The sequence below is a fragment of the Salvelinus sp. IW2-2015 genome, linkage group LG19, assembly GCF_002910315.2.
Source record: "Salvelinus sp. IW2-2015 linkage group LG19, ASM291031v2, whole genome shotgun sequence".
Classification (NCBI taxonomy): Eukaryota; Metazoa; Chordata; class Actinopteri; order Salmoniformes; family Salmonidae; genus Salvelinus; species Salvelinus sp. IW2-2015.
The window spans coordinates 3742005-3764630 of NC_036859.1; the positions used below are offsets into that span (position 1 = coordinate 3742005).

Below are 22626 nucleotides of genomic sequence, written 5' to 3' on the forward strand. Positions count from 1 at the left end.
GATCGGAGTGTGAGGGCCATTCCCCCGAGAAACTTGCAGGTGCTTTGACTGGGTAACATGTCACAGCATGAACTGGCAAATCTAGTGGTCCACAAGGAGATGCACCACAGTATTAGTGCAGCTGGTGGCCACACCAGATACTTAATTTAGATTTGGCCCCCCTTTCTTCAGGGACACATTATTCAATTTCTGTTAGTCACATGTCTGTGGAACTTGTTCAGTTTATGTCTCAGTTGTTGAATCTTATGTTCATACAAATATTTACACGTTAAGTTCCCCTAAAATAAACGCAGTTGACAAGAGCACGTTTCTTTTTTTGCTGAGTTTATATCCTTAAAACATGGTGTTGGTTAGTCTGATTTTATTGAAGAAACTAGTTCACAATATATCATATTGTTAGCGTAACAGTTAAGAGCATAGTGCCAGTATCCAAAAGGTCATTGCCTCAAATCCCTGAGCAAAACACGTAAAAAAAATTGCCCTTGAGTAAGGCACTTCATAATTGCGCCTGTAAGTCGCTCTGGATAAGAACTTCTGCTAAATGTACATAGAAACAGGTTACTTTAAAACAACTAGTTACTGGAACAGGTGAAACTATCGACTACATCCGTCTAGAGCTATGAACACCAACACGAGGAAAGTAGCTTTTTTTGTAACATGTTAGTATGGTGTCCCATAGACAAATCACTTCACCTAAAGCTGTTTCCCCAAAGAGATGTAGCTTGTAGGATCTCTATACAAAATGTTTAAGATGAGAAAATATTTTTCCCCAGAACTCCTGGGAACCAGTGACTGCATTGAAGACAGAACTCAGCCAATGCAGAGTACTGGGTTGATGTGGACTCCACTGCTACTCACACCACCTCCAGACACTGGACCTGAGACCAAGGAATGAAAGAACTAATTAGTTAATATTGCATAAATCATGCATTTTCAGAGCATTTGATGTGGCAGCTTCACAGATACGAAAAACTGTACGAAAATAGACAAACCTGGAACACTGCTGCAGGAGATTCCAGTTTATCACCATCTGCCACTGGAGAGTTCAGTCTCCAAAAATTGAACTCACCCTAAAAGAGAAGACATTCATGACATTAGAACAGAATCTCACAAAGACAACAGGACTTTGGCATGCAACAGCATAACTTGTTCGACTACCCAGACTTTATACACAATGCTTAGAACCACGCTATTAAAACAAAACAGATAAGAGCAAGAAAAAAAATACACACAAATCAGTGGGTTGTACATCAAGAGGGGCAATTGAGGTGATCACAATTGAGTTTGACTGAAATACATAGAAGACATGACGGAAGAGTAATCGTACTGAGGCCAGGTTAAGTCATTTCGCTAAGGCACATTTCAAGAGGGGGCAGTTGTGGACTTAAGCATCGTGTGTTGCAAAATGGCCAGGGGACGTTTGACTGGCAGTCTCTGCAGCAGGGGGACAACGGCTAAAACATTGCTGGAAATAAAATAACTGAAGGATGTGAGCAAAAGGAGTTTACCTCACGTGAACTGGCCTATTGATTGTCCACAAATGAACTAGGCAAGAGAGCAGCTTTCACTTCTGACGAGCACTGGTTGGTAGGAGCAACAGGTCATTCGCCAAGGACTTGTAGACATTTTCTGTAGCTGAGCAATGAAGCATTAACAGGACCCTCCCCCCCACCCCCATGAGTAGGCCACACTAGTCATGTCAAGAACATACAATATTCCTCTAGGCGAATTAACTACCCATTTATTTACCAAACCACTACTAAAGTGCCCAGTGGCATCAAGTACTCAAACTAAACTGTTAAGGGCAACCATAGTCAAAGCTTTGACTACCAGTACCCCACTAACCATTAGCCACTAAAAGGCAAACCCCACACTTCAGCCTCAGAGGGAAAATATGCCAACAGAAGTTACTTCTATAATACTGTAACCATGGCACTTCCTGTGAATAGCAGTTATTCCCTGTGAATTAAATTTATTCCCAGTTTCGGGATGTATATGTTGGAAGTTAAGTTTCTGTAGTACCAGAGAAGTTGTTAAACACCAGAAGGGAAACATTTAAATGCTATGAAGATACACCAACTGGCAAATACTGACAAACTGCTAACCTCCCCATAAGTACGTTCAAGGCACAAGTATTTTCAACAAATCGTTTTAATGGGCTCCATGAAGCCAAAATTGACAAAAAATAATCTTCAATGTTGATGATACAAAGAACAGAAAGTACAAAATCGTTCCCAGGTGGAATATTGGGGAAGAGTAGTAACAGTATGAATTGGTATGTTTTTTTTGTTCTCTTTAAGTTAAGTCCATTATAACAAGCACATTTAAAATGCAGGCTTTTGAGCAGAGCAAAACACTGCGGGCAGATTGGAGCCCGCTGCAATTTGCAACTTCATGAACAGCCGGCCACTTCAGGCGTGCAGTGTCACCAGCCTTAAAGGAATTCACTATTTTTGGAAACTTAACACAGGACCGTCGGCTATATCAAGAACCTCAATGGTATGGGTGAAGGCATTGCTGCCTAGCAACACAAGGAATGCATTCATAAAATCCAAAAAGCACTTCCCGGCCAGTTTTCTAAAGCACCTAAGTGGATTTTTTTTTACTGTTTTAAAACTTGGCAGGAGGTAGGTCGGACATTGTCGTTTAAAACAAAAACAGGAAGTTAACAAGCCCCATTGATATCCCAATATTAATATATAGGATTCAAATGGTGATGTCAGACAGTGCTGGATAGGAACAGGGCGTAGAAAGTAACTGATGCTGTTATTCAAAAACAGCCATGTGATGCAATATTTGAGTTCACTAAATTTGCAGCACCAACAAGTACGACATTATGCTTTATCAATTGAAATGCCATAAGAGCAAATAGAGATGCATCCTTTAGAGAACACCTCCAACTTCTATTAAACATGGTTTGTAAATGAATGGCCGAAACTCATGGCTAAATTTAAAGACGCTCGAGCTACTTAAACACAGAATAGGACTACAAAAAATCATCAGGTCAACACGTGGACAAATTTCTTGAGAGGAGCGCATCTTTTTAAATACAGCCAGCCAAGGGATGATCTTGAATCGGGGGGCAGATTTTTACTCGTGAGCAGCTGAGGACAAGAAGTGGGCACACAGACACTGAGTTTAGGAAACAAGTTCACGAACATTTGAGTTTGACAACATCCAACATGGTTACCCACTAAACAGTCGCAAATAGCTTAACCAACTAGTGTTGGAGGTCTTTCTGTAATAAACAGTGCTGGGAGTAAGATGAAGCAAATATGATCCCAGCAAATTGAATGAGTTCAGAGTACACTTAAGGGAGGGAAGGAACGGCGCACTGAACTTGAAGGCATTCTATACTAGTCAGGGGAATGGATTTGATTCCAGAACCTTGAGGAAGTGTCCTAGGCCTATTGATGCAAGCACATCATTACGCTAGTACACACAACTCATACATACCATAACTGTCGTAGCTGTCTCTGTAGGATCCCCCAGAGCGATCCCCGTAGCCTCCCTGGCCCCTAACATTGGAGGAGAAAAAAATATATAGGTAAGGTCGCTGTCCGCTGTAAAGGATGCAAGACAGGAATTTCTACAAACAATTTGTGTATCTCTTAATTGGCAGTCGGACATGTCGCCTCACCTATTGTCCCTGTATCCTCCGCCACCAGAAGAGTATCCTCCTCCGCCACCACCACCACCGCTCCTGTATCCACCGCCACTTCCATAGCTCCGGTCTCCGCCGCCACCATAACTCCGATCTCCTCCGCCGCCGCCATAGCTCCTCTCACCATATCCCCTGTCACCACCACCACCACCATATCCTCCACCACCTGGGAACAAAACACCACAGGACTTCAAAAACAAACTCACGGCTAAAGAAAGCTCACACTGAAATGTAACTACGGCTAAGAGGGAGGGCAAGACAAAACGCTAATGGATGATGGGGAGCACACCATCTTGCAGATTGCCTGCCCATACCTCGCGAGTAAACTCGCCCACCTCTTCCTCTCCCCCCTCCATATCCACCTCCACCGCCATATCCACCACCTCCTCTGGACCCTCTGAATCCACCACCGCCGCCTCCTGAACGACCACCACCCTTGCCCGCCTCATCCACACGAATTGTTCTGCCGTCAACGGACTGCAAGAGAAAAGAGGTTAGCCATCGCAGTTCATAAACATTTGTTTTATGTATGGGTTTAATGCATTGAAATGTGTCTGGTGGGCCATCATATTGTTTGTAGCTGTAAGACATTTATAGTGGTAGGGGAGATATTCAAACACTTGTGTTATAATAATTATACATGCAAAAACGAGGTAAATAAATGCGTCGGTAAATTGTGATCAACATATCTACCTTGCCGTTCATGCCATCCAAAGCGTCCTTCGCATCCTCGGCATTATCGTACTTTACGAAGCCGAATCCACGAGACCTTCCTGTTTCTTTGTCCCTGATGACATCAACTGAGCGAGACCAAAACATTAATTAACCGGAAGTTCAACATTTCTGATAATATATTTAGTAGCTAACCATCGCTCAAATAAAATTACTTTGGACGCACCTTTTGCAATGTTACCATACTTAGCGAAAGCTTCAGCCAGAGATTCTTCTGTTGTGTCGAAGCTCAGGCCACCGACGAAAAGTTTTCCTTCGTCGGACATGTTTCTTTGTCTGCAAGGGAAAAAGCCCGGGTCAAATAAAATCCCATTAAGTATCGTTACCTGGCCATTTCCATTAATATCAAAGTTACATAACGTACTCCCGATACCTACATGAGTTGTAAATCTAGCTAGGTCACATCTAGGGTAGTTAACAATTGTCTGACGCACATTGCGCACAACATAATTAGCTACGTTAGCCAGCTAGCGCTAGGCCAACCTGTAAATAATTATCGGAATTCAGGTAAATACAACAATTTCGAACGTTATTTAACCTGCTATGATGGAAAACAAATTACGCGTAAACCGTACGCGGTGATCAGCCGTCTGGCTAAATGAGTCTTACAGACCGGAGAAGAAGAAAAAAAACAGGCCAAGAGGGGAGCGCCATTTTACACCACGTTGTTGGCCTGCTTCGCCACCTGGTGCTAAGCTAAAGGCGAAGACGCAGCCATCTTTACAATGAAGTTGATAGTTACCGTTAGGTGAAACGAAGACTGAAATTAGCAAAAAAATGAAATTTAAAAAAGGAGGGTTAAACATCCGTGTATTTAATGTATGTTAACCAACTAGTTCTCGCAGAAAAACTAAGATCAGTTTAAGTGAACTGGCAAAATGCATGTGGAAAATTAACGTTCGGGAGTACCTTCGCTAGCTAAAGCGGCTTTCGAACCACGTTTATTCAACAATAACTAAATTTCTGTAAATTACACTATAATTATTTAGAATACCTAAAGACGACCAAAATAACGCTAAATCAGGCAATCAGCTAAATACACCAGCCACAAAATATATAAAAACGTACCTTTTACGGACAGAACGAGAAGAGCTGGTGTTTAGAGAGGCACGTCGTCGCAAAAGAAATGGAAGCGCACACTCTGTCTGTGACGACTGTTAGCGAAGTATTTAAATGACTTTGCGGGGGGGGCGTGATCTTGTCTTATTTGAATATGGGCACATCTTTTTCGCGGTAACCTTTCATTGACAATTTCAAACGAATTGATTAAATTATAACAGCTATTCAATAATATATGGAGTTTGCTATTTATCAGTTAAGCAGACACTAGTTTTATTTAGGGAACTTTTCAAAACATTTGTACTGGAAGTGGAAAAGAGACAAATAATGATAAGTGTGTCCATGTATCTATCCCACAGTCCACTTTTTCTGCAAGCATGGCACTTTTTCTGCATATAGCACATACGCTTTTTTAGTTGTCTCCATGTGTGTGATGGGGATTTAGCCTACAGAAGACAATATACAAAATTCAGACATTTAAATCTCGGTCTTGCCTACTCTGAGATCCTCTATATCACCTTCTTTATTCTGCCTTTTTGAGAGGGAAAATTACATTGGAAAGATGAAGAGATCGATCAGTTACGACCCGTCATTCAGGACAGGTGGGCTTGCCTGTTTTGCATGTTATTTTGGCATTAATACGTATCACATATAAGTTTGCAAACATTGTAAAAAAAAAAATTGTAAAAAATCATTGAGTTAATAAAGCTGCATACAAACATGTTATCTTTTTTGCTTTCTTGAGTAAGGCAGCTCCAAAATGCAGGTGTTTCAGCCTAGCTCAATGCTTTCTGTGGTGGTGGGGCAGCCAGCGGAAAATACGGAGCGTAGGGGATGGTAATGTTCTCTAGTTGCGCTGTGATTGGCTCAGTGTTCTGTCACTCATGGGAACACTACGTCACCGCCAAATCTAAGGGTAGAGCTTGAAAATCCAAGCCCCTTGGGTGCTGCCATAGAGTTACATTAGAAGTGCCCATCCAAGAAGGCTCAATGTCATTGGCCACAGATAAAATAATGTCAAATCACGTTATATCTAGAGTAGCTTTGATTGGACTGATCATGTCAACATCATACTTTCAAAATCTTAGCTAGCAGTCATCATCATGAATCAAGTCGACAATGTCCTGGCAAATCCTTTTTAATCCTCGTCACATGAAGATAAATAATGAAGAGAAATTATAGATAAAACGTATCAATGCTCATCGACCATTGGACATAAACATTACAAAACAAGTTGGAAAACGCAAATTCAACAATGAGTGGTTTGGAAGGAATCAGTGGCTAACTGCAAGCTTGGCATCACTAGCCTGCTATTCAGTGGAGTGGGTGTGTGGTCCCAAGTCTGGGTTTAAGGGTATCTTTCCAAGCTTAAAATTATAAACATTCAACATTGGCCATGCTGACAATCCAGCATGATTTCTGCCACGCTCAAAACAACTGTTAACTCTGGAACTGGGAAATCTGACTTCAGTGAGTTTAAGACAACTGGGAACTTGGGAAAAAACGAGTTCTGACTGGGAAAATAAGTTTTGAACGGACATCCAACTTGGAATTGTAAGTCAGGAACTCAGGCCTCTTTCTAGAGCTACGACTTGAAGATCACTGACGGCATCATGATTCAACCTTGTTTCTTTCAGAGTTCGAAGTTGTCTTGATAGCACCATAAATCCAGAGAATTACAGACTTTGATGATAACGTTTGATGACAAAATTTGCCCACGAAGGACCTGCGTGCCACCTTCCTGTTCAAGTGAGCACAGCACAACAAGGTGAGGCCAACAATGTCTTGTATGTTGCTGCATAAATTATGTAATATGTCAGGGAGATTTGTATACTGTAGCTTAGAAAGTAATACTAAGGGTATGTTGTGTAGTAAGCTTTTTGTAGCCCACTCCCCTCTTAATTTCACCTACTGTTCTGACTTGGTGGTGCACATGTAGCCTATAACCTGTTTTAGAGAAATGTAATTATTGAATATTGTAAGAGCTTTCATTGTCTGCTTATATGCCCCCTTTATTTATCCTATTGTTCTGACTTGGTGTACAGGGAGAATTCTGTCACTGTACATTTCAAAAGTGCTGAACAAATAGTGATATTGACTATGTCCGTCCTAGCTCGCTCATAATTGTTTTTAATTGAAATTACGGATTGCCTCGTATCCACTTGTCGTCCCCTTATGTTATAGTTTGTACATCTCAATTGTCAGTATGAAACCACATTTGCAAGTTAGCTGATATGGCTATGTTTTTTAAAGGCAGTAAATGAGGCTGCCAGACAAGGCTCCGCTGATAGCCGGGTGTTGCAGTGGTAAGGTGTTGGGACTGCTGTTGGGACTCTGCTGTTGGGACAGCTTTATGTAGTCCCTAACAGTTTGTGGGCATCGTTTGTCACCGTTATAGTGCAATTAATGTATTGTTTAGTGTTGTGTAGTGGCCTTGCTGGCATGCATCCCAAATGAGTTTTGTTTGTTTTGCCCCACCAAGATTTACATGCTAAAATCGCCACTGGAAGAGATAAGTTGGTTTTGTTTGGAAGTGTGAAAGGTTCTAACGCCCCACCAGGGAAGGTTGGTCCCTTCAGGTTCATGACTGTACTTTGGATAAGTGGTGACAGGGGTGACAGTCGGTTGTTGGTGAAAGATCTACCCCTCCCATCTAGAACAACAAAGACGGGACCATCCCCCACATCACTGAATACAATGTGAGACACACTGGGGTGGATGGCTGTCCCATTCACAGTCAACTCTTGATTGGAAATGAGACAATGCTGTCCATGTGGCCAAGATATCGGCATTTACATGAACAACAAAACCTCTACAGAATATACAGTAAATGTAAAGTTGTTGGGGTTAAGGGCAGGCTATAGGTGGAACGTGAGGGACAGTGTTCAAATGGCAGCAAAATCATCAATTACAAAGCAGGTCCTGTATTTAAATACAGTATTTAAATCCATTTGAATTATCTATCGAGTCCTTTACATGTGGAATGTGGAACTTTTCCATTCCTTTCTCTTTTCACAAAGTACATGATCAAAGTGTTCCTCTCAATACCCCAAATAGTGCAACAGGGCCATCTGCTGGCAGACAGTATGAAAAGCTGGAATTTTCTAGGTCCTTAGATGTCCTCAACCGTTCTTTATCTTCCTCCTCCCTCCCACTTCCTGTATGACTTCTAGTTTGTTGGCATCGTTTGTCACCGTTATAGTGCAATTAATGTATTGTTTAGTGTTGTGTAGTGGCCTTGCTGGCATGCATCCCAAATGATTTTTTATACATTTTTGTTTTTTAATTCTCTGTTATAACATAATAACATTGTATTTCAAATAATTGCCAAATGTTATCCTCACCCATCCGAATGAGCAACTTGATGAGGAAACGGTTTACTGAGACCAGAAGAGCAATGAGATACAATATAAATATTCTATTTAATGTGGCTGAGGGACAGACAAATACCAACTCAATCATTTTGAGTCAATGGTGTGATGATAATGTAAGCAATCCTGATGGAAATCTGCCATATTCATAAAGTGTCTCAGAGTAGAAGTGCTGATCAAGGATCAGGTCCCAGCTGTTCATATCATTTTATTCTGGATCAGTATATTATGAATACTGGTCTAGATTGTTCAAATCTATCCAGAGACATTAAATGTATCACAAACATATCCACTGTTTATTGAATCAAATATAAAATCTAAATCAAATTTTATTTGTCACATGCTTCGTAGACAACAGGTGTAGACTAACAGTGGGTTATTGTCGCTATCCAGCCAGACTATTCAGCCATCAGACATCATCGCAGGGAGGTAACCCAAGCTCATCCTGCAACAACCAAAGGATCAAGGTAAAACCCAAATCTTCCTTCAGCATCCAGATGTAGAGGGCAGCCCATAGATCACGCTGGAGACTAGGTCACGGTGCACAAGCTCTAGAGACTCTAGGTAATCAAACCTGACATCAGCTAGTGCTGAAGCTGCCATGACACAACGCATGAGTTCTAGGCATTCAAGTCACTCTAACCCAGTGCTTCTCAATTATTTTCTGTTACGCCCCCCCTAGGAAGAAGTAAACATTTCGCGCCCCCCAACTCTCCGCCGCGACTGTAAATAGTATCATTTGTCTATAAAATTGTTATAAGTACACCTCTGCATAACATTGTATCCTTATTAACATTAAAGAAAAGAAAAAAAGAAAAAAGAAAGAGATATAGATCAACTTACAACAAAGAATAACTTTGTAGTAGGCCTGATTACCAACAATTACGAGACAGGCTACAGGGAGGAGGTGAGGGCCCTGGGACAGTGGTGCCAGGAAAATAACCTCTCCCTCAACCTCAACAAAACGAAGGATCTGATCATGGACTTCAGGACACACAGAGGGAGCACCCCCCCTATCCACATCGAAGGGACCGCAGTGGAGAAGGTGGAAATCTTCAAGTACCTTGGCGTACACGTCACTGACAATCTGCAATGGTCCACCCACATAGACAGTGTGGTAAAGGAGGCACAACAGCGCCGCTTCAACCTCAAGAGGCTAAAGAAATTTGGCTTGTCCCCTTAGACCCTCAGAAACAATTGAGAGCATCCTGTCGGGCTGTATCACCGCCTGGTACGGAAACTGCACCGCCCGCAACTGCAGGGCTCTCTAGAGGGTGGTGCGGTCTGCCCAATGCATCAGCGGGGCACACTGCCTGCCCTCCAGGACACCTACAGCACCCAATGCAATAGGAAGGCCATAAAGATCATCAAGTACATCAACCACCCGAGCCACGGCCTGTTAACCCCGCTACCATCCAGAAGGCGAGGTCAGTACAGGTGCATCAAAGCTGAGACCAAGAGACTGAAAAACAGCTTCTATCTCAAGGCCATCAGACTGTTAAATAGGCATCACTAGCACATAGAGGCTGCTTTCTACATACATAGACTTGAAATCACTGGCCACTTTAATAAATGGAACTAAAATTGTTGCAACCCCTATTACTAGCCTGTTCAACCTCTCTTTCGTGTCGTCTGAGATTCCCAAAGATTGGAAAGCAGCTGCGGTCATCCCCCTCTTCAAAGGGGGGGGGACACACTCTTAACCCAAACTGCTACAGATCTATATCTATCCTACCCTGCCTTTCTAAGGTCTTCGAAAGCCAACGAAATATAAAAATCTGTTGTTCTGCCCCTGAACAAGGCAGTTAACCCATTGTTCCTAGGCCGTCATTGTTCCTAACTGACTTGCCTAGTTAAATAAAGGTCAAATAAAAAAACTGGACACGGGGGTTTATTAGAGACAAGTTTCTTACGAATCAAGAACAAAGAAAGTATCACCAAGTAAAAGTTTGTTGAAAAATGAGTGCCAGTGCTTTTCACTACCTCCGCTGTAACGGGTATGGAAGTACGGAGTACATTATTTCATACGCCATTACGAACTGTAGCTGGTTGAATTAGTGGTCTGAAGGGTAGACAGGCTTTTTGTCAACCAGGACCACTTCTCCACTGGAGACCACTGCAGTCTGTATAGTCTTCCTTTGAGCAGCAGCAACATCTCTCCCTGAAAAACACCACGGAAACAGATAAGAACAGAACCTGGGTCATATTCACAATAACAAAGCATCTGAACGTAGAAGTGTTGATCTAGGATCAGTTGTCTGTTAAATCATAATGATTAAGATTATGGACAAGGAGGATCTGATTGGAGATCAGCACTCCTACTCTGAGACATTTTAAATATGGGTCATGGTGCCCAAGCAGGGCCTTTATAAAGGGAGAACCACTACCTACTTTGCCTGTTGCATTTCGGTTCACAGGAGACCCCTGGAGTAGGGTAACACACAGATGTACTACAGTGGATGAAAATCTGGCAAGAGAGTACAGAATAAAATAAGTTAGTGAAAAGTAAATAGTATATCAAATTAAGTTTTTATTATTAAAAAAGCCAGCCAATTACACAATCTTTCTGGGGAGACAGAGTGTGATCCCCAAAGGTGAACATCGAGGGTGAAAGTGGCTGGGGTACAGAAGGCCAGAGGAACGTTCCACAGGAACCACGGTAGTCAGGTAATTATCATTCTGGTAGGAACATCTGGAAAGAGAGGGGAGTAATAGAAACTTCATATTGCAAAATGTCATACAACCCTTCCAGTCCAAAGCACTTAACATGCACGCCTCAATAAAAAATACATGTTACCTTTGATGTCACATAACGAAGAGATCTCAAACATATTGTTCAAAATACATACAGTATGAGTAAAAAGAGCAAGTCGTATAATCAGGGAGCAGCAAGCATGGAAATCAGGTGGATAGTACTGTAGTTACTTACTCTTCAGTGAGGAGGTCCCACCTGTACTTGACATCTCTGATCGCCACAAAGGAACAAAATCAGCTTCAGTGGATATTTGTTTTCCAACCTATATTAGAAAGAACACAGCTTATATAGCCTGAGAGATACGGTGTAATAGATCACTATGTGCACTATGTACGTGTTCTCGTGTTCTCAGTCCCTGTACTACGACCTTCAGCGATTAGCTGATGCCGATTACTACCATCAGTGACCAAGGGAAATGTGAAATCATTCCAAATATTCCGTCGACACCTTGAGTGTATGTCTGTAGACTAAATAATATGTGAATCATGTGGGTTACAGAGACTCTGGATATGTTATGCATTATGTCAATCACACACAATCTAAATAGAGTATTTCTTGGTCGACTCATGTCAACGTCTCTGCGCATTAGTGGTGGGGTAGCCTAAATAAATACAACAGATAGGCCTAATTAAAAGAACGGTAATGAAGGAAATAAAAAATGCTGGACAAAGCATTATCCAGAGGTCGTGGCTGAGCTCAGTGGAGGCTCCTCAAGAGGAGCAAGGGGAGGACCATCCTCTTCAGTGAATTTCATAAAAATAGTGAAACATTTAAAAAGTTATCCTTTTTAGATAAAACTATAATCAATATATTCACGTCACAAAATAATTGATTAAAACACACTGTTTTGCAATGAAGGTCTACAATAGCCTCAACAGCACTCTGTAGGGTAGCACCATGGTGTACCCGGAGGACAGCTAGTTTCTTCCTCCTCTGGGTACATTGACTTCAATACAAAACCTAGGAGGCTCATGGTTCTCACCCCCTTCCATAGACTTACACAGTTTTATTTTATTTTTTACCTTTATTTAACTAGGCAAGTCAGTTAAGAACAAATTTCAATGACAGCCTAGGAACAGTGGGTTAACTGCCTTGTTCAGGGGCAGAACGACAGCTTTTTACCTTCTCAGCTCAGGGATTCGATCTTGTAACCTTTACGGTTACTAGTCCAACGCTCTAACCACTAGGCTACCTGCCACAGTAATTATAACAACTTCCGGAGGATGTCCTCCAACCTATCAGAGCACTTGCAGCATGAACTGACACTTTGTGTGTAAGACAGTTACATGACCTACAGCAAGGTCTTTCCGACATTTTCGAACCACTAAACCACTATTGATTTAGAACCACAGAGAGTTACCACAAGTCGCAAAGAAATCAGGAGCTGCCTTCACTATTCCAGCACCATTTCAACATCATCAAATCACCTCTGATCTGAGGACCCATGCCAAATATTTTCTCCTGAGGGGGAATACGTTTTTTCGTGCCCTCTTCACGACTGTCTTGGTGTGTTTGGACCATGTTAGTTTGTTGGTGATGTGGACACCAAGGAACTTGAATCGCTCAACCTGCTCCACTGCAGCCCAGTCGATGAGAATGGGGGCGTGCTCGGTCCTCTTTTTCCTGTAGTCCACAATCATCTCCTTTGTCTTGATCACGTTGATGGAGAGGTTGTTGTCCTGACACCACACGGCCAGGTGTCTGACCTCCTCCCTATTGGCTGTCTCGTCGTTGTTGGTGATCAGGCCTACCATTGTGGTGTCATCGGCAAACTTAATGATGGTGTTGGGGTCGTGCCTGGCCATACAGTCATGAGTGAACAGGGAGTACAGGAGGGGACTGAGCACACCCCCCTAAGGGGCCCCTGTGTTGAGGATCAGTGTGGCGGATGTGTTGTTACCTACCCTTACCACCTGGGGGTGGCCCGTCAAGAAGTCCAGGATCCAGTTGCAGAGGGCGGTGTTTAGCCCAGGGTCCTTAGCTTATTCATGAGTTTTGAGGGCACTATGGTGTTGAACGCTGAACTGTAGTCAATGAATAGCATTCTCACATAGGTGTTCCTTTTGTCCAGGTGGTAAAGGGCAGTGTGGAGTAGTGATGGGCAATCTGGCTCTTTTCAGTTTAGTATTTTTTTAAGTCAAAAAGTTTGCGATAGTTTTACTATGATAGGTGGTAAAACAATTCTAATTAAATTATTAAATGCAATCATACTCTACCTTAACCACAATGTATTTAAAAATGCATTGGTTTGTTATGAAAAAGAACGCTATTAACTTCTTCTTAATAGGGCAGCTATTTCGACTTTGGGAAAAAAATCGTGCCCAAATTAAACTGCCTCCTACTCTATTCTAGCTCGTACAATATGCATATTATTATTACTATTGGATAGAAAACACTCTCAAGTTTCCAAAACCGTTTGAATTATATCTGTGAGTAAAACAGAACTCATTTTGCAGCAAACTTCCCGACAGGAAGTGAAAAATCTGAAATCGATGCTCTGTTCCAGGGCCTTCCTATTCATTTGCTTGAAATCTATGGATATACATGCACTTCATACGCCTTCCACTAGATGTCAACAGGCAGTGGGAGGTGAAATGGGGTGTCTAGCTTGATCTGAAGTCGAACAAGAGCTCTTGGAATGACGTGACCACAATTTCCTTTGTCTGGCAAGGCGCGGGAAGGAACCCTGGATTGCCTTCTGAAAAGCTTTCGTTATAGACGGCTAATATCTCCGGCTTTGATTTTATTTGATACATGTGATAATATCATTGTAAAGTATGTTTTTTCAATATAGTTTTATCAGATTATTGAACGTTTATCGGGAGTTTTGGCGTTTTCCGTTCTCTGCGTTTGGTGAAGATGGACAGCTTCGCGCCACTTGGCTAGCTTTGGTTGCTAATTCGACAGGAGAAAAGGACATTCTAAAACCAAACAACGATTTATTCTGGACAAAGGACTCCTTGTACAAGATTCTGATGGAAGCTCAGCAAAAGTAGGAACCATTTATGATGTTATTTCGTATTTCTGTGGAAAATGTTTAGTTCTATTTTCCGCCCTCATTGCAGGCACTGTCTCGCTATAACGTAAGCTGTATGTCGTACTAAAGTTATTTTTAAAAATCTAACACGGCGATTGCATTAAGAACTAGTGTATCTTTCATTTGCTGTACAACATGTATTTTTTAGTAAAGTTTATGATGAGTTCTTTGATTAGATTAGGTGACTGTCCAAACTTTCTTCGGATAATTTTGTGCATGTTGGCTACGTATTCACAATGTAACACCAAGATTTGTACCTCAAAATATGCACATTTTCGAACAAAACATATATGTATTGTGTAACATGATGTTATAGGACTGTCATCTGATGAAGTTTGTCAAGGTTAGTGAATAATTTTATATCTTTTGCTGTTTTTTTGCGATCGCTATTTTTTGCTGCTGATAAATGCGGTTGTGTGTTTTGGTATTGTGGTAAGCTAATATAATGCTATATTGTGTTTTCGCTGTAAAACACTTAAAAAATCTGAAATATTGGCTGGATTCACAAGATGTTTATCTTTCATTTGCTGTACACCATGTATGTTTCATAAATGTTTTATGATGAGTATTTAGGTATTTCACGTTGCTCTCTGTAATTATTCTTGCTGCTTCGGTGCTATTTGTGATTGTAGCTGCAATGTAAAACTATGATTTATACCTGAAATATGCAAATTTTTTGAACAAACCATAAATGGATTGTATAACATGTTATAAGACTGTCATCTGATGAAGTTGTTTAGACCTCATGGCTTAGTTTTTGCTCTGACATGCACTGTCAACTGTTGGACCTTATATAGACAGGTGTGTGCCTTTCCAAATCATTTCGAATCAATTGAATGTACCACAGTTGGATTCCAATCAAGTTGAAGAAACATCTCAGGGATGATCAATGGAAACAGGATGCACCTGAGCTCAATTTTGAGTCTCAAAGCAAAGGGTCTGAATACTTATGTAAATAAGGTATTTACGTTTTGCTTAAATTTCAACAAAATCTGTTTTCACTTTGTCATTATGGGGTGTTGTGTGTAGATTGTTTTTGTTTTATTTAAWCCATTTTGGAATAWGGYTGTGAAGTAAYGACGTGTGGAAAAGGTCAAGGGGTCTGAACATTTTCAGAATGCCCTGTATCTGCAAAAGKTCACCTCTGCACCGTCAGACTGGTCTTCCCTGGCTGTCTGACCCTGATGAGACCCCTGTCACCATCTGATCCTGCTCAGATGTATTATGACAAAGAATTTCCTTGGTGTACATTTATACATTATATTATCCAAGAATATAAATGGCAACTGCACCACCTGCAAATGCAGGGCTTTCCAGAGGGGGGTGCGGTCTGCCCAATGCATCACCGGGGGAAAGCTACCTGCCCTCCAGGACACCTACAGCACCCGATGTCACAGGAAGGCCAAATAGATCATCAAGGACAACAACCACCCGAGCCACTGCCCATTCACCCCGCTATAATCCAGAAGGCGAGGTCAGTACAGGTGCATCAAAGCTGGGACCGAGAAACTGAAAAACAGCTTCTATCTCAAGGCCATCCGACTGTTAAATAGCCATCACTAGCACATAGAGGCTGCTTTATACATACATAGACTTGAAATCACTGGCCACTTTAATAAATGGGGCTCTAGTCACTTTAATAATGTTTACATATCTTGCATTACTCATCTCATCTGTATATACTGTATTCTATACTATTCTACTGTATCTTAGTCCGTTCCGCTCTGACATCGCTCGTCCATATGTATAGTCTTAATTAATTCCTACTTAGATTTGTGTGTATTGGGTATATGTTGGAAAATTGTTAGATATTACATGTTAGATATTACTGCACTGTCGGAGCTAGAAACACATTTCGCTACACCTGCAAAAGCATCTGCTAAACACGTGTATGTAACCAATACAATTGGATTTGATTTGATTTGTACAGGGAGAATACTGTAAGAATGGCCCATGTTCTGAATTCTGTCGCTGCACATTTCAAAAGTGCTGAACAAAGAATTATATTGACTACGTCTGTCCTAGCTCACTCATTACTGTGTTAATCAAAATTACAGATAGCCTCTTATCCGCTTGTCGTCCCCTTATGCCATAGTTTGTACATCTCAGTTGTCAGTAGAAACCACGTTTGTTTAAGCAAGTCAGCCATATCAGCTATGTTTTTAAAAGGCAGTAAATGAGGCTGAATGAACTGTTTCACTGCCAGACACTGACACGGCCCGCTACCAAAACCTGCGGGCTCTCCTTCACTGCAGCCGAGGTGAGTAAAACATTTAAACGTGTTAACCCTCGCAAGGCTGCAGGCCCAGACGGCATTCCCAGCCGCGTCCTCAGAGCATGCGCAGACCAGCTGGCTGGTGTGTTTAAGGACATATTCAATCAATCCTTATCCCAGTCTACTGTTCCCACATGCTTCAAGAGGGCCACCATTGTTCCTGTTCCCAAGAAAGCTAAGGTAACTGAGCTAAACGACTACCGTACGCATCACTTCTGTCATCATGAAGTGCTTTGAGAGACTAGTCAAGGACCATATCACCTCCACCCTAACTAGACACCTAGACCCACTCCAATTTTGCTTACCGACCCAATAGGTCCAAGAACGCAATCGCAACCATACTGCCACTGCCCTAACCATCTGGACAAGAGGAATACCTATGTGAGAATGCTGTTCATCGACTACAGCTCAGCATTTAACACCATAGTACCTCCAAACTCGTCATCAAGCTCGAGACCTGGGTCTCGACCCCGCCTGTGCAACTGGGTCCTGGACTTCCTGACGGGCCGCCCCCAGGTGGTGAGGGTAGGTAACAACATCTCCACCCGCTGATCCTCAACACTGGGGTCCCACAAGGGTGCGTTCTGAGCCTCTTCCTGTACTCCCTGTTCCCCCACGACGCGTGGCATGCACGCCTCCAACTCAATCATCAAGTTTGCGGACGACACTACAGTGGTAGGCTTGATTACCAACAACGACGAGATGGCCTACAGGGAGGAGGTGAGGGCCCTCGGAGTGTGGTGTCAGGAAAATAATTCACACTAACGTCACAAAACAAAGAGATGATTGTGGACTTCAGGAAACAGCAGAGGGAGCACCCCCTATCACATCGACGGGACAGTAGTGGAGAAGGGGGAAAGTTTTAAGTTCCTCGGTGTACACATCACGGACAAACTGAATTGGTCCACACACAGACAGCGTTGTGAAGAAGGCGCAACAGAGCCTCTTCAACCTCAGAGGCTGAAGAAATTCGCTTGTCACCAAAAGCACCACAAACTTCTACAGATGCACAATCGAGAGCATCCTGTCGGGCTGTATCACCGCCTGGTACGGCAAACTGCTCCGCCCAAACGTAAGGCTCTCCAGAGGTAGTGAGGTCTGCACAACGCATCACCGGGGGCAAATTACCAGCCCTCCAGGACACCTACACCACCCGATGTACAGGAAGGCATAAAGATCATCAAGGACAACAACCACCCGAGCCACTGCCTGTTCACCCCGCTATCATCCAGAGGGCGATGTCAGTACAGGTGCATCAAAGCGAGGGACCGAGAGACTGAAAAACAGCTTCTATCTCAAGCCATCGACTGTTAAACAGCACCACTAACATTTAGTGGCCGTTGCCAACATACTGACTCAACTCCAGCCACTTTAATAATGGGAATTATGGAAATTTATGTAAAAATGTATCACTAGCCACTTTAAACAATGCCACTTAATATAATGTTTACATACCCTACATTACTCATCTCATATGTATATACTGTACTGTATTAATCCACTGCATCTTGCCATCTTTATGTAACACATGTATCACTAGCCACTTTAAACTATGCCACTTTATGTTTACATACCCTACATTACTCATCTCATATGTATAGACTGTACACTATACCATCTACTGCCATCTGCTATGCCGTTCCGTACCATCACTCATTCATATATTTTTATGTACATATTCTTTATCCTTTACCTTGTGTATAAGTAATAGTTGTGAATTGTTAGGTTAGATTACTTGTTGGTTATTACTGCATTGTCGGAACTAGAAGCACAAGCATTTCGCTACACTCGCATTAACATCTGCTAACCATGTGTATGTGACAAATAAAATTTGATTTGATTTGACAAGGCTCCGCTGATAGCCAGGTGTAGCAGTGGTACGGATTCACTCCATGGTGTTTGAAAAGAAAGCTCTGCTGTTGAGACAGCTTTATGTAGGCCCTAGCAGTTTGTGGGCACAGTTTGTCACCGTTATAGTGCAATTCATGTGTTGTTTAGTCTTGTGTTGTGTTGTGGCTTTGCTGGCATGCATCTAAACATTTTTCTTTGTTTACCCCACCAAGATATACATGCTAAAATCGCCGCTGGCTCTAGTCAAGAGCTGGCAGATACAGTCCGGTTTAGGCTGTGCTAGTAGGCTAGTCTACATGATGAGATAGATGGATTAGAGCAAGAATATTTTTATTTGTCAAATAGCAGTCAAGCATCGATCATGTCACCAGAATAAAAGACCGCAGATATTTATTGGAAAGGAGCATCAAGATCACTGCGCACTTCACCACCCGTGTGAAGTTCATCATATTTTATTCACTGTAGACAAATAAACTGCATGGCTTCCCGAGTCCTAGTGGGAGGACCACACACCATATTGCGTGACTCCAAGTTTACTTCGATATGATTGGTTATTATATCAGTATTTGAGCATAAAGGTGTTTCCAACACCATTTCTCGCATAATTAATTTATAGGCAAAAAGACATCACACCATGTAGAATGAACAAATGATGTGTCTGCATTTATAAAATTGTACCGAAACTCCTGTTTCATCACGAGCTGCTTTTTTTCTTTTATAACGTAGTGATTTCTCGCATAAAACTGTGAGGGAAAGTGGTTACTCATGTTCATATTTAGATTGAGTGTGACTGTCAAAATACAGAACATATTCAGTCTCGGTAACACATGATTCACATACTAGCCAATTCTGTAGTCTCCAGACACACACTCAAGGTGTCGACTGATTATTTGGAATGGTTTTACATTTCCCTGTTCGCACAGACATTTTACATTTACATTTTAGTCATTAGCAGACGCTCTTATCCAGAGCGACTTACAGTAGAGTGCATATTTTATTACATTTTTACATACTGAGACAAGGATACTCCTACGGCCAAGAGCAGACGCTCTTATCCAGAGCGACTACAGTAGAGTGCATATTTTTTATTTTTTTTTTTTTTTTTTTACATACTGAGACAAGATATCCCTACCGGCCAACCCTCCCTAACCCGGACGACGCTATGCCAATGTGGCGTCGCCCCACGATTCTCCGGGTTGCGGCCGGCTGCGACAGAGCCTGGGCGCGAACCCAGCCCAGCCTGGGCGCGAACCCAGAGACTCTGGTGGCGCAGTTAGCACTGCGATGCAGTGCCCTAGACCACTCGCGCCCGGAGACCACAGGGGTGCAACTTTCACTGGGGACGGGGGGGCAGAGGGGGACGGGGTACATGACCCCCCCCACATTCTGAAATTGCATTTTTGTCCCCTCCCCCAGTTTAATCATTGCACTGTGATACAAACCGCAGCCCAGGTGTACTTTATGACCATGCAGATGCCTCAGAGCGGTCGGGTAGCTGTTTTCCCGTTTTCAGCAGGCCGGATTTAGGACCACACAGACACCACAGAGCGTGAGGACAGGCTATGTGAAGGCAAAGCTTCTGAAAGGCTGGCGTATAGGACCAGCACGGGAGAGATGAACATAGGCAGCTGCTGTCTGTGTTGCGCATAGTTCAGTGTGTATGTGTTGCACTCTTCCACAAGTTGTAAAGCAAGCAGAGCAGAAACTGGTTACTCTTTAGTTGAGATCTAGCTGGCAAGGTAACTGCTGTGTGACAGAAAAAATGGTGCTGAGCTTGTTGTAACGGCAGCCTTCCTCCTCTTCACGAGAAGGAGGGTGTAACAGGGATCGGACCAACACGCAGCGTAGCCAGTGCTCAACATGTTTAATAAACGAAACAGTGACACCTTACAACGATACAAAATAACAAAATGTGGCAAACCGATACAGCCCTATCTGGTGCAGAGAAAACACAAAGACAGGAAACAACCACCCACAAACCCAACACAAACAAGCCACTATATATGATTCCCAATCAGAGACAACACAAAACACCTGCCTCTGATTGAGAACCATATTAGGCCAAACATAGAAACAGACAAACTAGACACACAACATAGAATGCCCAACCAGCTCACGTCCTGACCAACACTAAAACAAGCAAAACACACAAGAACTATGGTCAGAACGTGACACTTGTAGTGTAACTGTCATGTGAAGTTCGCTAATGTTTTATCCCCTCTCGACTGAAGTGAATGAACTACTAGCAGCTAGTTAGCTAGCTAGTAGCTACCACAGCCAGTTAAGCTCTAGCTAGCCTTTTGCTTTCTGTCAGGTAGCAGTATCTAAAAGCTGTTGTGTGTATGGAAATGTTTAGGCTTGTTTTGTAACTTTCAACAGAAGTAAATTTGATGATGTACCATTAGCTAGAGCTTGCTAATGTTAGCTAGCTAGCTCATTAGCTTACTATTATTTTGTCTCAATCACACTAGACCTGAATCAAACGATGAAACCAGTGCCAAACTATTTAGTTTTATGAGTCAAGTAAGCAACGTAACCTTATTGATCTGTCCGTTTCCCTGGCTAATTCCCCTCTTTCACAGTGACATGGTATAATACAGCTCTGCATGCTTCACTGTCATGGTGCACAGTCAGTACACAAACATATGCTCATCATGTCAGATGGATCAGGTGGTGACAGGAGTCTCTGCAGGGTCAGACAGCCAGGGAAGACCAGTCTACGGAGCTCAGGTGAATTTTGCAGTGTATTATAACAATCAGTGAATGAATACAAAGTTCCGTCTTGAATTGATGGGTACAGTCTGGGATCTGGGAATGAAGGTCATTTTGAATTTTAAACCATTTAAATTCTTGGTAATATAATGTATAAATGTACACCAAGGTAATTCTTTGTCATAATACATCTGAGCAGGATCAGATGGTGACAGGGGTCTCATCAGGGTCAGACAGCCAGGGAAGACCAGTCTGACGGTGCAGAGGTGACCTTTTGCAGATACAGGGCATTCTGAAAATGTTCAGACCCTTGACCTTTTCCACACGTCGTTACTTCACAACCTTATTCCAAAATGGTTTAAATAAAAACAAAAACAATCTACAACACAACCCCATAATGACAAAGTGAAAACAGATTTTGTTGAAATTTAAGCAAAACGTAAATACCTTATTTACATAAGTATTCAGACCCTTTGCTTTGAGACTCAAAATTGAGCTCAGGTGCATCCTGTTTCCATTGATCATCCCTGAGATGTTTCTCAACATTGATTGGAATCCAACTGTGGTACATTCAATTGATTCAAAACGATTTGGAAAGGCCACACACTGTCTATATAAGGTCAACAGTTGACAGTGCATGTCAGAAGCAAAACTAAGCCATGAGGTCGAAGGACTTGTCCGTAGAACTCTGAGACATGGTTGTGTCGAGGCACAGGTCTTTGGCAGGGTACCAAAACATTTTCTACAGCATTGAAGGTCCCCAAGAACAAAGGTCTTAAATGGAAGAAGTTTGGAACCACCAAGACTCTTCCTAGAGCTGGTCGCCAAGCCAAACTGAGCAATCGGGGGAGGTACCAAGAACCCGATGGGCATTCTGACAGAGCTCCAGAGTTCCTCTGTGGAGATGGCAGAACCTTCCAGAAGGACAACCATCTCTGCAGCCCTCCACCAATCAGGCCTTTATTGTAGAGTGGCCAGAGGGAAGCCATTCCTCAATAAAAGGTATTTGACAGTCCACTTTAAGTTTGCCAAAAGGCACCTAAGGACTCAGACCATGAAGAAACAAGATTGAATGCTTTGGCCTGAATGCCAAGCATCACTTCAGGAGGAAACCTGGCACCATCCTACGGTGAAGCATGGTGTGGCAGCTTATGCTGTGGGGATCGTTTC

General features: G+C 42.5%; 1 protein-coding gene across 6 annotated transcripts; it reads right to left on the bottom strand.

Moving 5' to 3' along the window:
• Positions 1-304: 304 nt before the first annotated feature.
• LOC111979127 (cold-inducible RNA-binding protein B) lies at positions 305-5547 on the bottom strand. Of its 6 annotated transcripts, XR_011481564.1 has the most exons (8): positions 5465-5547; positions 4563-4672; positions 4358-4464; positions 3979-4141; positions 3641-3830; positions 3457-3518; positions 993-1070; positions 305-878 (listed from the first exon to the last, which is right to left on the bottom strand). XR_011481564.1 is itself a non-coding variant. In XM_024009435.2 (7 exons), the coding sequence occupies exons 2-7, from the start codon at positions 4660-4662 to the stop codon at positions 3091-3093; spliced, it is 567 nt and encodes a 188-aa protein (XP_023865203.1). In that variant the 5' UTR covers positions 4663-4672; positions 5465-5547; the 3' UTR covers positions 2444-3090. The 6 variants fall into 6 exon arrangements, 4 of the variants coding, with proteins under 4 accessions (XP_023865203.1, XP_023865202.1, XP_023865201.1 ...); XM_024009435.2 differs by lacking the exons at positions 305-878; positions 993-1070 and adding an exon at positions 2444-3104 and having other exon boundaries at positions 4048-4141; XM_024009434.2 differs by lacking the exons at positions 305-878; positions 993-1070 and adding an exon at positions 2444-3104 and having other exon boundaries at positions 4027-4141.
• Positions 5548-22626: the final 17079 nt, after the last annotated feature.